Source organism: Malurus melanocephalus, unplaced genomic scaffold (genome assembly GCF_030028575.1).
Source record: "Malurus melanocephalus ecotype Western Australia unplaced genomic scaffold, MMel_1.1 scaffold_128, whole genome shotgun sequence".
Taxonomy (NCBI): Eukaryota; Metazoa; Chordata; class Aves; order Passeriformes; family Maluridae; genus Malurus; species Malurus melanocephalus.
In genome coordinates, this window is record NW_026623360.1 from 475,528 (window position 1) to 490,601 (window position 15,074).

At 40.3% G+C, this 15,074-nt stretch overlaps 1 protein-coding gene across 3 annotated transcripts in view; it reads left to right on the forward strand.

Moving 5' to 3' along the window:
- The window catches only part of ITPR2 (inositol 1,4,5-trisphosphate receptor type 2), a 240,651-nt gene that overhangs the window by 61,117 nt on the left and 164,460 nt on the right, over positions 1–15,074 (forward strand). For all 3 annotated transcript variants that reach the window (XM_057370513.1, XM_057370515.1, XM_057370514.1), the window contains 10 exons: positions 3,920–4,074; positions 5,479–5,578; positions 5,699–5,859; positions 8,049–8,190; positions 8,926–9,084; positions 9,946–10,118; positions 12,277–12,396; positions 12,498–12,683; positions 13,212–13,463; positions 14,319–14,463. In XM_057370513.1, the coding sequence (XP_057226496.1) occupies positions 3,920–4,074; positions 5,479–5,578; positions 5,699–5,859; positions 8,049–8,190; positions 8,926–9,084; positions 9,946–10,118; positions 12,277–12,396; positions 12,498–12,683; positions 13,212–13,463; positions 14,319–14,463 (1,593 nt within the window). The remainder of the gene's footprint in view (positions 1–3,919; positions 4,075–5,478; positions 5,579–5,698; positions 5,860–8,048; positions 8,191–8,925; positions 9,085–9,945; positions 10,119–12,276; positions 12,397–12,497; positions 12,684–13,211; positions 13,464–14,318; positions 14,464–15,074) is intronic.

The following is a 15,074-nucleotide window of genomic DNA, read 5'->3' on the forward strand; positions in this document are numbered from 1 at the left end:
CTGTCTCTRTGCCACAAGAGGTGTCTTCACCAATTGGAATTGTAGATTGGGTTTCTAAAAGGTATTATAGGTCTGTCATGTTTTTGTACTGTTTTTTGCAGTTRAAATGAAGGCCCTTCTGTAAGCAAAACTCCATGTAAATGTCTTGAATTTTAGGTGTGATTTCCAGTTGAGATGGAAGGTTTGTGATAGGTCACAATTAGCAGCAAATTCTATTAGGAGCTGTGGAAAGGGTTATCTACTGGGCTGCAAGTCTCAAGAAAGAGGCAAARCTGATTGTACCTGATAATTTTGTCCCTGATTCCAGCATGGGATTTGTCTCCCCTTACATTTGCCCTYCAAATGGCAAGTGATATATCTGCATTGCTTTTTGTCTTTAAGCTTCTTTTTAAATCATGATGCATTGTAAATCAGTGGTGGTAGCCCAGGAGCTTCTGACTTKGCTGTGGGTCTGGATCAATATTTCYACTCCTCACCAAAATGGTGGGTTTTTTCACTAATTAGGATTYTTTTTTTGAATGCTCAGCCTTTGCKTCCCTAGATCCTGGAGAAGTGSCMCTGGCTGTGTGGTGGGGGTTTCCTCAGTTCCCTTTCCAGGTGTGATTTTTGAGCTTTGCTGCTGCAGAACAAGGCTGGGAGGGCTCACAGCCTTCTGTGCCAGTGGATACTGAGGTTTTCTTAGGCTGAAGRAGCTGACTCTGCTCTTTGTACCACCTGATACTTAGATTGGGCTGTTTGGAAGGTCAAGGCCAGGCAGAAGTGTAGCTGAATGTGTGTTTCCTTCATTCGTGTGAGTGATTTAACCAGTGCACAAGAGGGAAGTGATTCCACCTTCTTTGCCTTGGATATGTGTCTGATTTGACTTGTGRCAGCCTGTTGCTAGTTTGTTGTAGTTTGGGACAATCAAAAGTATATATGTTTTCCTTCAGTGAATGTACTATTTGGTAATATTGTTTTACCCACACTTCTCTATACTCCTAGAATATAATTCACCTGTTTTTTTTGTTTTTTTTTGTAAAGTCTTGGGAGTGCTTTCCATAGCTGTCACTGGTCCTACCACCGACATCTCTGAAACTGTTCCATTGGCTTTGTCTTCACACTGCTTTAAGTTGAATTTTCTTTCTACATTTGAGTTCCTTTGCAGTTCTTTTCTTCCTTTCTCTTAATTGAACCCAGTTTTGCTGGCTGCATCTGCTCATATCCCAGTTTTTTACATGAGCAAATGTCATCTTGTTTTTGTCTCCTTAGGAATAGAGTGCTTCTCCTGAGCTATTGTCTAATTAATTTAAACTACCCTAGTACTTTCACTTCTTTCCACATCCTCACGTAGACTCATCTGCTGATTCAATAATGGCTGGGTTAAATTCACGTCCTGATGGCTGCTTACTACATTTAATTTATCATGAGAAGCTTTCTATGTGCAAGTGTCTGCGCATCCTCTCTCTCCCACACACAGAGGCACGTGCACGTGCACTGAGACATAAACTGAGACATAAATACTAGTCCATGTCTGTTTACATGRCATTATTGCTGTCTCTCATGTACCCCTTGCATGCAACTTGTTTTGAGAGCTATCTGTCCCAGCTGAAACCAGGACATGTAGAAACCTGGATATGTGGACAGTGGTCTGTGGGAGATGGTGAGACATTTTGTCATGAGTTTAAAAATCTCTGTAACAGTGAGTAGAATAGGCTTTCATATTTTGTGCTGTATTTTACCTAGAGTCCCAGGATAAAAAGAAAACCATATACAATTATGAAGTGTCCTGCCTTTTGCTATAGCAGTCATTTCAATTTGGAAATTGCAGTGAAGTGGGTAGTTTCTGGGAAACCCTAACTAAATTTGAATGTAAGTTGTGGAAAATATCAAAAAGTTTGGATGCTGTTCTCAACTATCCTGTGCTACTCACACCTTTACAGACCTCTTGAGTTTTAACCTGATTTTCAAGTTTTCTGTTTTGTTATGAAGTGTAGGAAGTAGTTTTTCGTTTAATATTAGATTCTGACTCACACCTGTTAAGCTCTTAGGATTCTTTTATTGTTTCTGTGCCTTCTCAGTTTGTGTCTCATCACAAGCATGTAAAACAAAATATGTATGGAAATCACGAAAACAATTCACCGTTTTCTCTATCCTTGCATGCAGCTTAATTTTTTGTGCGTTTTTCTTTAGTGTTTTTGGGGATGAGATATGATAGGATGTGGGGGCTGTCAGAGGGGTTTACTCTTGTGCAAGCCTTGCTCTCAAACTCTAGTGGCAGTAGTGGCTAGAGGAGCCTAAGAAAAATTTCTTTCTGTATAGTTTTTCTACTCTCTATCCTTGATAGAAGTCACGGAATGGAAAGTTGGCATTTTTTAAGCTTGATAATGAAAAAATGGATCTTTTAGAAGGATTCAAAAAGTGCCTCAAAATGAGTTGACAACTAACTCTTTTTTCCATAATTTCACACATCCTTGATTTCGTTGTTTAATCTCAATTGGCAATGTGGATAATCAAAGCTTTGCCCTTGATTATCCCGTATGGTTTATTTTTAATCAAGCTGCTAATGCAAACCAAGTACAGCCTGGCCTTTTACATTGTACAGCTCTTCCTTAGTGCTGCATAGTAAATCATTGTAATAGCATTTCAGGCTTCCAGGGTTGGGKTTTTTTTTTCTCTTTTGGCTTTYCTCATTCCTCTTCTCCTCTCCCCCATAGTCTTTTGTAAGATGTGTAACTCGACACTGCAGAGGAGCAGCTTTTACTTAGGCCAGTAATTCTGTTGTGTGGATATGGGCACAGGCTCTGAAGGACTCCTTCAGGCCAGGGAGCGTGCTCAGGGAAGGTGGCACTTGCAGTCTGTAGACAAAGGTACATAAATAACTAAAGAAATGAGGATGGCTCCTTAGAGCTGCAGGGTCACAAAATTCCCATGGACTTTCAGMAGGTGGTGGGAGGAAGATCCCACCTTCGCTCGCGTGCCTTATTTGTCCCTCAAAGGGAACAACTTGTGCCCTTGCAGGGTGTAAAATCAGACCTGTGTTGGATCTAGCCTCGGGTGTGTTATCAGCCTGGGCTAAGGATKGTAACACAATCTTGCTGGGCCTTTCCCTGTCCCCCTTCCCATGACAAGCTGATCCTGCTGGAGCAGRTGTTCTGGCTCTTGCTGTTTGGAGAGTGTTGACAGRACAAGMGGAAATGRCCTCAATCTGCTCCRGGGAAGGTTYRGGTTGGACATCAGGAATAATTCCTTCATGTAAAGGGCTGGAAGACATTGAAATGGGCTGCCCAGGGAGGTGAYRGAGTSRCCATCTCTTGAATTGTTTGAGAAACAGTGGGGTGTGGCTCTCACTCAGTGGGGCATGGCTCAGGTGACAGGGTGGTCACTCAAAGGCTGAACTCAATGATCTTGGAGGCCTTTTCCAACCTAAATGATTCTGTGATTCTCTGAAAGTGTACTGCTGTGAGTGTGCCATATGAGAGGAAAAAGCCATAAAACTCACATAAAACAATGGATTTAGGCAAATTGCTTACTTTTTAAATCTCTTCCTCATCTTAAAAAAAAATTAAAAAAACCTGATTTTTATTAATTCTCTTCATTCAACTGTGGCCCTTTCAAGACCAGCACTGTGTAGTTCCATGTGCTGGAAGTGAGGGGCCTGCAACTACTGCAGGTTTTTTGAAGTTGTAGGTGTCAAATAAAGCATATCCAGAGCTGCAGKCCCTCTGTAGCTTGTGGCCTGCTGTTGTTCTAATGACTGCCTGGGACCCCATGAGGCAAAGTGCATCCTTTGTGCTATTCCAAAGCCAGTCATGGTAGATTCTTGCTAGCAGGTTAAAAAAAAAAAAAAAAAATCCAATTCAGATGTATTACTTGTCTGCAAGGTAATTGAAGAATTTCTAATGGGCCCTGATGCAAGCAAATAACCCTTRTGCCTAATCAGCAGAGAGACGGCGACCTTCCTGCTTCAAAGAAGAAACGCCAGGCAGGGGAGAAGATTATGTATACTTTGGTCTCTGTGCCACATGGAAATGACATTGCATCTCTCTTTGAACTGGATGCCACCACTCTTCAGAGAGCTGATTGCCTGGTTCCAAGGTAAAATAAAAAAATAAAAAAAAAAAAGGAAAAAAGGGCAAAAAATAGGGCTGCATTGACAGGGTTTCTTCCTGGCATTATGCTGGTGAGTAAAGCAGAAAAAAAATCAAACGTGAGCAAGTATTATCCTTCTGTTAAAATTTGAGAAGTCTTCATGGATAAACAAGGGATGTATAAAACATGATACTGCTGCTGTGACTGAGTAAAATAATTATAAGGATAAAACAAGTGACACTTAGAGTCTGTGAAGAGAAAAATAATGGTCTAAATATTGCACAGATATATGTGAGRATAGAATTGAGCTCTGCACAGTTTGAAAAAAATGTATCTCTAATAGATTCAACTGAATTGTTCTCAACAAATAATGTGTGTGGTGAGCTGGGCTTCTGTTTCTCTGACAGATGATGATGCCACTGAACACATTTGTTATTCAAATGTATTCAGCAAGTGGCTTCTGGGTTTTAATTGTCAATATTTGAAATTTCAGCTGTGTAGCATAGCTGAGATTGGCTAGATAAGTCACACGGTGTTGGTTGTGACTGAATGGGCTTGCAGACACTTGGGGATGGTTATGAGGGTGGATTCTAAAGCTGGGTACCCACAAATACTGATGTATATGGCTTTGAAGTGTGTTTGCTATGCTAAGTTCTGCCAGATAATTTGCTTACTTGAATACTCAAAAGCCCATCAGTGTGAAAGGGAGAGCGTGAATGGAGACCACAGTGAATATATTTCAAAAGTAAAATTTGGAGTCAAAATTGTAATTGATTTCTCAGCTCTGCTTTTTGATAATACCACAGATTATCATATGGAAAGAATTTAGAAGGATCTCATGTCTGCTCTTTGTTCACTTGATTTTCAGTTGAGAACTGRTACTGTAAATGCTTGCTCTGGAACAAGGGTTTGCAGATCATAATGATGAAGCTGTGAAACCACGGTCAGCTTTACTTTCTGGCTTTTGTGCTGTGACAGCTTAAAAGGACTCGTTATTCTGCAGAAAAAAAAATAATAAAAGAAATGGGTTTATTCATGAAATGTATTTCTATTCAGATGGGATTTTATAACAGCGTCCTTTTAGGCTTTTTTTTTTTCTTTAAAGAATATTTTACTCCTAGGCTTACATAAATACTTAAATCCAACATTCTGCATAATCCGAAGATGCTGGTTGTTCTTGTTGCAGCTCTTTCTGGGTGAGAAAAAAGGAGTCAARGGAAAAGGGTACTGCAGTGTGTTTTAGGTCCACCTCCCCCTTTTATTGCAGGTGGCTGGTGTGGCTCCTGCTTTTCAGTCTCCTGCCATGGGCCAGTGTTTCAGGGCAATTCCCCTTGCCCACTTGGGCTCATCCAAGGTGAGGTGAGATCAGGTGAGACCATCTCACCCACTGTTTCCTTTGTCCCCCTTTAGGAACTCCTACGTCCGACTGCGGCACTTGTGCACCAACACCTGGGTCACCAGCACCAGCATTCCAATAGACACTGAGGAAGAGAGGCCTGTCATGTTGAAGGTAAACAAAATCCCAAACCCATTCCTGAAGCTGTCTCGCTTCTAACATATGAMATGTGCATAATAATTAGGATAAAGGTAAGAGGCTTGCTCACCCACATTAAACCCAGAACTATTGCAGATTGGGACGTGCCAAACCAAAGAGGACAAGGAGGCTTTTGCCATTGTGTCGGTTCCTCTGTCTGAGGTCAGAGACTTGGACTTCGCCAATGACGCCAACAAGGTTTTAGCATCAACTGTTAAAAAGCTGGAGAATGGAACAATAACCCAGAATGAAAGGAGGTTAGTGAGTTTTGTGTCTTCTCCTGCTAAATTGGTCTTTTGTTACTCATGGTGACACAGTCATGGGTAGTTTGGTAATATCCACATGGGCACAGAGGGAGCTGGGACAGGACATTTCAGTGCTGAGGGTGCCAGCCTGGGATTAAATTCCACCTCTGTCAGAGCATCCTTGCTGTGCCTCGGGCTGATCTGTGTACCTCCTATGTAAAAGGGGGTAAACAGTACTTCCCCAGCTCACTGGCCACGTAAATAAAGAGGTAATTCCCATGGCAAATGTCTTTGTCTATGTTTGCTTTGGTAATCCACTTCTGAGCTGTGATATGAGGGTACATTGCACCTGATTCTCTTGTACAGGAAAGCAGCAGGCAGGGCTCTTGACTTGTGTGAAGTTTAYCACACTGCATAGCTGCAAAAGCCTTGGAAAGAGGTATCAGTGTAGCTGAGAAGCTGCCCCAATAATCYCTTTGCTTTCTCATTTTTATTTTCCCTTGTTCTCTTTTTCTACATCATTTTGGTCTTTACTCCTTGTATTCATCCCCATTTTGTCTGCAGCACTGTTAGAATGTCTGCTCTTCACACCCACCATGAATCAAGGGATTTTGTTGTACATTTGTTGTACATTGTGGCCAAATATATTCCACTGCTAGTGATGTAGTTCACTATTTGTCTTCAGCTGTCTATGATTAAACTGAATATAAGACAGCATCTCTGGCAATGTTAATTTGCAACCTGTAATACATCATATACAGCTTGTTTTTTTTCTGAAAATGTTAATTTTTGATGATAAAACTSAACTTTTGCAGTCAGTTTCCAGTAGCAGTTAGGCCAGATGGTTTAATAGTGTAACAGGCAGAGTTTTAGTAGCCTGGGTGTTGGTACTCAGCTTTGAAAAGCTGATGGGCCATTTCATGCTTGAGTTGACCCAGAGTGGGATATAACATTGTCAAGGTGGGACATCCCTGTATGAACCTTGTGTCAGTGTTGTCAGGTCTTGATGTTGACTGGTACAACAAACATGTAAAACATTTCAGAGCTGTTTCAGCAGTGCCATTATTCATTTGTTCCTGTGAYTTCCTTTGGAAAAAGCCCCAAACCATCTTTTTCTTGTCCTATCACCYTCCTGCTTAGACAAGTAGGAATCACAACAGTTTATTCCTGATTGCTTTATCCTACAGCTGCCTTCTCTACTCTTTTTTTGTGGGGGTGACACACACCTTGCTTTTTTCCACCAGTGGGCTGTGGCTTTGGAAACTAAAGCTCACTGAGAGGGTTTTAACACTTGCAGGTAATGGGAACTCAGTGTCTGGCTCCCAGAGATGACTGAAAATCTCTTGGGGATCTTCCTGCCTCTTTTGTGGCTGGCACATTTGTTAGTTATAGACCAGATATTGTCCAAATTCAGATGATGCTGAGTTTTGTATGTAAAAGCTTGCTAGTGCTTTTAAGGGATATTCTTTGAAATCTGTGGACATCTGTGTTTCTTGCTGCACGCCTGGCAAGGTGTTAGTARCAAAGAGGCAATGATGRCTTTKTTTTCTTTTTTTTTGCATTTGTATTCCATCTTTTTACATTTTCTGAAGGTGGGAGAGAAGGAATTACTACTGCTTCTGTCATTTTTAGCATCTGCTTCTGCCAAATCTTCTTATGTTTAGCAAAGAGTGAAACAAATAGAGTTTCTTGGGTCAGTATATAAAAGAAAACATTTATATATGAATATATATATGGAAAAGTRCATGTATCTTACAGTTTCATGGGTCAGTAGGGAAATTATCTAGTGGCAGAATGTTTTTATTCCTCTAGTGAGTCCATCACCTTGTTTCATGGACCCATGATAAAGCATAAAAATCCTTGCTAGGCTGTGTGAGTTTCTTTTTACTGCTGCTGGGCCTTGAGGCCAGCTGGTATAGATTTTGGATCTCTGAATACTGTGTATCAATCCAACAGCCTGTATTTTTCTCTTGTTTTCCCTCTGGTTGTTGTTTAATGCCTTGGTAAACAGCCCTGTGATTGTTTTAAGCTTCTGCTGCACCAAGGCTTGGAAATCCTTAAGTACATGGCAAACTTAACTTTGCAGTGATGGTAATTCCACTGTGCCAGGTAAAGTTTGGAATAAAAGTGATTTTTGTTTCTAATGAATCCTCTCAAGTGTTGAGCGACTGTTTATAGCAATGATTGTCTATTCATTCTAGATTTGTAACCAAGCTACTGGAAGATCTCATTTTCTTTGTTGCTGATGTGCCCAATAATGGGCAAGAAGTTTTGGATGTGATCATTACCAAGCCAAACCGKGAGCGACAAAAATTAATGAGGGAACAAAATATATTGGCTCAGGTATGTCCTACTGTTTTAATAACTTAATTGTATTTGCAAGCAGTTTGTAGTAGAGAGTGACATGAAAAAATGTTATTTTTGGGTAACTTAGCTTATGCCARCTTGGGTTTGTGTCTGGTGGCATTCGGTAGAAATGACATTACTTGGCCAAGGCTCATCTCTTGGTTCCTGAATCAGAGTGAAGCATGAAGGGTTGTGTCTGATGGCTCTTAATTTCATGTGATTCTGATGACATAAGACTAGGTTTGAGAGCAAATTGTTCACCAAATTTAAGACAAGAATGTAGCATGGTCCCAATCCTCCAAGTGTTCCCCATAYAGGAAAAATTCTAGTGCCCTTATGGAGCTCTGATTTTGTTTGTATGAGGGCAAACTTGCAAGTAAAAAAAAAAAAAAGTATTCTGCGGGAAGCAATTTAAGAAAAGGGAGAAGAATGATATTGTYAGCCAGCATAGTTCTCCTTTTTCATCCCTAAATTATCCAAAGTTAAGAGACTTAACTAAAACTGTTTAAAGTTGGAGATAGCAATAAAGAGAAGGCAGTGTCAATCAAACTGGTGGGAAATGTAAAGCTAACCCCAAATGCATAAAGCTGTGATATGTCAGGTTGTGCCCCCACTTGTGTTTAATCAASGCTCTTGTGCTGATCCCTGTCAGGGCACATTTCCATGGAGTGCTGTAAGTTCAGCAGAAATCTGGGTCTGGTTTTCACTCTCTGTGATTTTGATTTTGAACAGATATTCGGCATCCTCAAAGCTCCTTTTAAGGACAAAGGTGAAGGATCAATGCTGAGACTTGAAGACCTGGGTGACCAGAGATATGCTCCCTACAAATACATGTTAAGATTGTGTTACAGAGTTCTAAGACACTCCCAACAGGACTATAGGAAGAACCAGGTCAGTGGTATTGAGGATAATTTTCCTCCTATATAATTATAACCTGGATYTGACATGGCTCTCTGCACCTAAAGGTGGGATTCTGTGGTAATGGTGAAAGACATTTTTTTGAGTGTTGCTTAGTAGTGTATGAATTGAAAGTTGAGCAATGAATATCACAAGTTCACTTTGTACTTTTTCAGGCTCAGAGTGAGACTGGGGCACACTGCTTCATTCATGAGCTTTCTGTTATTAAAAATATGTTCTTGGAGCCTGGATTGTAAAATGGGAGCTCTGCAAAGCTGTCTGTTTCTCTTGCTTAAATATTTGTAGAGGGATGGCAATGAGTCAGAGCAGAGGTTGTTATGTCAGGTAGCCTGATTTCCCACTGCTGGAGACTGCCTGTGAGCAAGAGGTATTTCAGAACATAGACTAAAGGGACTGGAGATAAAAGCCTGAACTGCTGGGGGGCTTCTTTGTTTTCTTTCCAATGTTTTACAGAAATATTTCTATCCAGAAGGGAGAGAAACAGAGGAGGGAAGACTCAGGAAAAAGCTTCTAAAGCACTATTAAACCTCTCAGTTTTTCCTTTTTTAATTTTTTTTTTTCTAAAAAGGTTGCAATTTCTTGAATTTTGTATATATTTTCATGGTTTCATTCCTTTGGTTTATGAAAGAATAAGAAGACTTAGTCATCCCTAACATGGAATCTATTTCTCAGGGTACATATTTTAGGTATGCAGAAGTTCTTTTGTTCAGGCCAGTTCAGAGAGGGAAATTTTGACTGTTGTTTGAATTGCCAACTGAGCTGGATGCCTCTGGTTCTAAAAGAAAAAAACATTACTGCTTAGCAGGTCATCATGGGAATTTTTCCTTTTTTCAGGAATATATTGCTAAGAACTTCTGCGTCATGCAGTCCCAGATTGGTTATGATATTCTGGCAGAAGACACCATCACAGCTTTGTTGCACAACAACAGAAAACTGCTAGAGAAACACATCACAGCTAAAGAAATAGAGACGTTYGTGAATTTACTCAGGAGAAATCGAGAGCCAAGGTTTGAAGTGGTCCACGTAGCATTTTTGCAGTAGCTGTGAATTGTATCCTATTCATTGCTTTGACATCTCTTTTTCCCTATTTTGACCTGGCAGGCAAAAACTCCACATGTACAGAAAATATTAGTAATTAGTAATTAGTAATTCTTGAAATTTAACCATATCCTCATTTTAAAACTAGAGCTTACTGAAAGGATAACTTTGAACATTTGGTCATAGTTGAGATTGGGACACCGAGAAATGAACAGAAATTTCTCCCAGCTCTGCRGCTCCTCTGTGAAGCTGCTACTTGTGTTGGCTCCCCTGCTAATAATCTTGGTGTAAATCACACACATGTCAATTTTTCTAAGATTTTATTAATAACAGTTTTCCTTCAGGTTCTTGTTCTAGATCAGACCTTAAAAGGGCTAGGACATTGAAGATCCTGTAACATGTGTCCTAGATCAGATTTTGTTGCAAATCAAAAATTCTGGCCTTGAACTTCACTCAGCCAAAATTTTTTTAATCAGCTTTAGGTCAGATTATAAAAGAAATGGATTTCTTTATTTTTAAATGGAAAATCTCTCTTTTATTGGATTTTCAATTGTAAAATTAGCAAAGTAATACAAATATGAGAAATTAATGTACTGAARGCCGAATATTGTCCTCTGTAATTGTAAATACAATTTTTCTGGAAGTGATTAGGGATATTGCTCAAGGCCTTGGTGCTTCACTGCCTCAATTATTTTATGTATGTCTGTTTTACCTCACTCTGTAATCTCATTGCCTTTCCCATGCTAAACTGGGTTGGGCTTGGTCAGTATRAAGAGGAAACCACAAGATCAGTGCCATTTCTGAGGGGTCTTAGTATTTATTGACAATTGAAYATCAAATTTACTCTTGGTGGAGGGTGTAATGGAATTTATGCCATAACCACATCGTGCATCTTGTGTATCCACTTCTTTAWGAAATCCAGGAGCAATAAATGATTCAAAATTACCCCTTGCCAGAATGTTGTAATCTGAACAGTAAATACTTGTTCTTGACATTGATTTTCATGGATAGTCTCGTAGATTTTCACAGCACTGTTTGTATGAGTGAAAATTGTGGCATTCTGCTCTAAAACACATGAGCATTAAAAACCTTCTGAGTTTTGGCTCCAACTRGGCACCTTCCCCCGAATTCTGTGTAATTATGTGCTGTTTTCTTAATCTTTGTGATTACTGTGTGCTGTTAATTAACAAGTTGCTACAAAGCTTCATTTCAGTCACTGGTGAACTTTTTCCTAAATGTACCCTAAAAATGCTGTCTGTACTCATTCCCTACAGTTCCCAGGCTTTAGTGGGGCCTGTGGTCTGTGCTAATTCAGAACTGATTTTTTKATTTCCTCTGGTCAGATGATCATCTACAGAGGTTCAAACTATTGGATCCTTGAATTGAATCCTGGCTGATAGCAGATGGTCAGAGTTTTTACCTGGATTTCTGAGGAGGTGGAATATATGATCCATGTGTGTGTATTCCTGCTCATATCTGCTCCCCCAACAGCTCTTGAGCACCTTGCTAAGATTTATCTACATTGGCTAGAGGAGTGGTGGCCTCATAGATACTTAATTCCTATGAATATAATGGAAAGAGGAAACTGTATAGAGGGAAGAGGCCCTTTTTATATTGCAGTGTGTCAAAGGCTGCAATATGGATTGCTGTTACTGCACACACAGGAATCCCTGAAAAGAGACAAACCCAGGTAGCTAATGAATGTCCCAGCTGTGAGGAAAGCCTCAGCCTGAACCTTGTTAAACATCAGAAGATTTAAATTTGAGAGACAAATTCACAGGAAACTGATTTCCCTGCAAAGCTGTGCTCTTTCTGCTTTACATGGAATGACCTCTTAGAATACAGAGTCCTGTCTGCAGGTCCTGACAGATCTTCACTCTTCTCTGCTAGCCCAGTGTTCCCTGGCAGTGTTCAAGGCCAGGTTGGATGGGGCTTGGAGAAACCWGGTCTAGTGGAAGGGGCTGTGAGTTGCAAAAGTATGAACTGGCAAAGATCATRTGTTGATAAGTATCATGGCATGGACTCCCTCTAGTCTATGCATCCTTTAGTGCTGGATGCTACAGATTTCTGTTGCATTTTCCCAGTAGTTAAGTCTTGTGTTCTGCTCCGTGATTTTTTTGACTGCAGATTCTTGGATTATCTGTCAGACCTGTGTGTATCTAACACCACAGCAATACCAGTAACTCAGGAACTCATCTGCAAGTTTATGCTGAGCCCAGGGAATGCTGACATTCTCATCCAGACCAAGTGAGTATCTGTAATTGGAACATGCCACATTTTTGTTCTCTGCTCTCTTACATTTGTAGCAGTTTGCTCGTGGCTCCACTGTGAATGGTTTGTGTTTGCAGGCTGGTTTCAACCCAAATGGACAATCCCTTGGAATGCCCAGTCATCTCGGATGACATTGATGAAGAGGAAGTGTGGCTKTACTGGATTGACAGTAACAAGGAGCCTCATGGCAAAGCCATCAGRCATCTGGCTCAGGAGGCAAAGGAGGGCACAAAGGCTGATTTAGAAGTTCTTACCTACTACAGGTAAAACTGCTTGTTCAAATGGAAGAGAACATAAACTCTCTGAAAACCCCAGTGCTGTTCTTATCATTTGCCAATATCAAAAAAGGAAACCAGGTCATGCCAGAAACCGAGATTAAAAGTTCACTTCAAGTTTTCCTTGTGGGAGTCATCACAGTCTSTCCTGTCTGTTCCAGGCAAATCTTGAATTTCCTTTGCTCATMACATCTCTCTGTGTCTCTTTTTTATTTTGCCTTTTCTATTTCATTTGTTGGGCTTTAATTTTAGGTTGTGCTGCTGTGGAAGCAGGGCACACTCTGAGGAGGGAGCACACATCCTGATTGTCTTGAGGATTAGAGAGGAAATGGGATCATGGAATAGTGTTTAATACTGACCGAAAACAAATAGTTTTTAATGTCAAATAGATCCTTTGCTTGAGGAAGTCACTCTTGTTATTTTTTAGGATTTATATCAGAGAGGCTCACAACAGGCTTATGACATGAGATTCATTTCCAACCTATTTCCTTGAATGTTATTACCTTTTTTTTTAAGGTACCAACTGAACCTCTTTGCAAGAATGTGCCTGGACCGTCAATATCTTGCCATTAACCAGATTTCTGCCCAGCTGTCAGTAGACTTGATCCTCAGGTGTATGTCTGATGAAAGCCTCCCCTATGACCTCCGGGCTTCCTTTTGTCGTCTGATGCTGCACATGCATGTGGACAGAGATCCTCAGGAGTCTGTGGTGCCTGTCAAATATGCTAGATTGTGGACTGAAATTCCTACCAAGATCACAATTCACGAGTGAGTTGAAAGTKTTTCAAACTAAAGTAAAAAAGCTCTTTGTAGGGTTAGTCTCAGAACAAAATTGTTGTAGATGTCCAATGTAACAAAATGTGGGTGAAAAGGTATTTTGTTGCAGAGCACAGAACTATTAATTATTGTTACTCTTTGAGTCTTCATGTGTAGCTTTCAATCATTCAGTATTTAAATTTTACTTTTCACGATGCTCTTATATTGAACAAGCTGARGGAAATGGAATGGCCTTTCCTCAGACCACCTGCACTTGAAATAATGMAATTGTGTCAAACATGACAGGTTTGCTAGGCTGGAACTTGGTTTTATACCTCAAGTTCAATAGAAAGCCACAGTTAGGAACCCATAATTATGACACACCTGCTGGCCAGAAACAGTTCACAGAGGCTTTGRCCTTCACTTAGTGAAGTACTTAAGCATGTGCTAAATTTAATTTTAGAGAAAGGACCCTTGATTTCAGTGGAAATCCTCTCTGGCTTCACTGGTTTGATGGAGCAGYACTGGGATACTCCCAGCCAGGGAATATCTGACTGAGGACAGAGGAAGAAGTGCAGCAGTGCAGTAGGCAGTGTTGTTTCTGTTAGTGACCTTGTTGAATTGCCACTGCAAGATTTGTGTGCCCTATCTGCCAGAAGAGTGGTATTTTCCTGTCTGTTCTTCCCATTCACTTCAACCCTTCCTGGTACTGTTGGAGGGAAGGTTTGTGCATCCACTTTCCATATCCACAAAGAGCTGAACTGGGTAATTTCAGAGGACYGTGACTGGTTTGTCTTTTCTTCAGTGGCAGCTGTTCCTGATATTAGAGGTGTTTAGTTTTCCTTCTGTCTGTGCCTTGTATTGTAGGTATGATTCTTTCACTGACTCTTCGAGGAATGAAATGAAGACAAAGTTTGCACTAACAATGGAATTTGTAGAAGAGTACTTGAAAGAAGTTGTGAATCAACCTTTTCCGTTTGGAGACAAAGAGAAAAATAAACTTACATTTGAGGTACTTCTCAGCTGTCTGCATCCTACTTACAGTATTCCTCATTTCAGATAAGTTGRCATTGGTTCTTTCAAAATAAAGCTAGTTGCAGAATAAATGTTMGTGTAAAATAGCCTAAAGAAGCAAGCAGCACCTGTTCCTAATTCCAGTGTTTTTGATGATGACTGTTACCACACTAAATAATATTCCTTACTGCTGTATTTTTCCAACCTTTCCTTCCTTCTCATGAGACAGGAGATTGCATTGGAGGGAGAAGGGATTTGTGGGGGGGTGAATGGCCATATTCCTGTTCTTTCTACACTRGTGAAATAACTTGTAAGGATTCTTCAATAAAAGCAAGTGCTGTTTTCTGTGTAGGATATTACACTGAACGAAACACTCTGAATAGCCTGATCCTGTGGTTTAAACACTGTTTGAAATTCCTGACAGAAACTTTAGATAGACCTAGATTTTCTAGATTCAAATAGCATAARTGGGAAATGCTTACAGCTATTACAGTTCTTCCTCCAGCCTATTCCTCTTCATTGCTTTTGCCTCTGATCMCCTGAAATCACCTCTGTGCAAACTTAGCACAGTCATCTTATTCTTCTTCTGACTTCCATCTTCCCCAATGA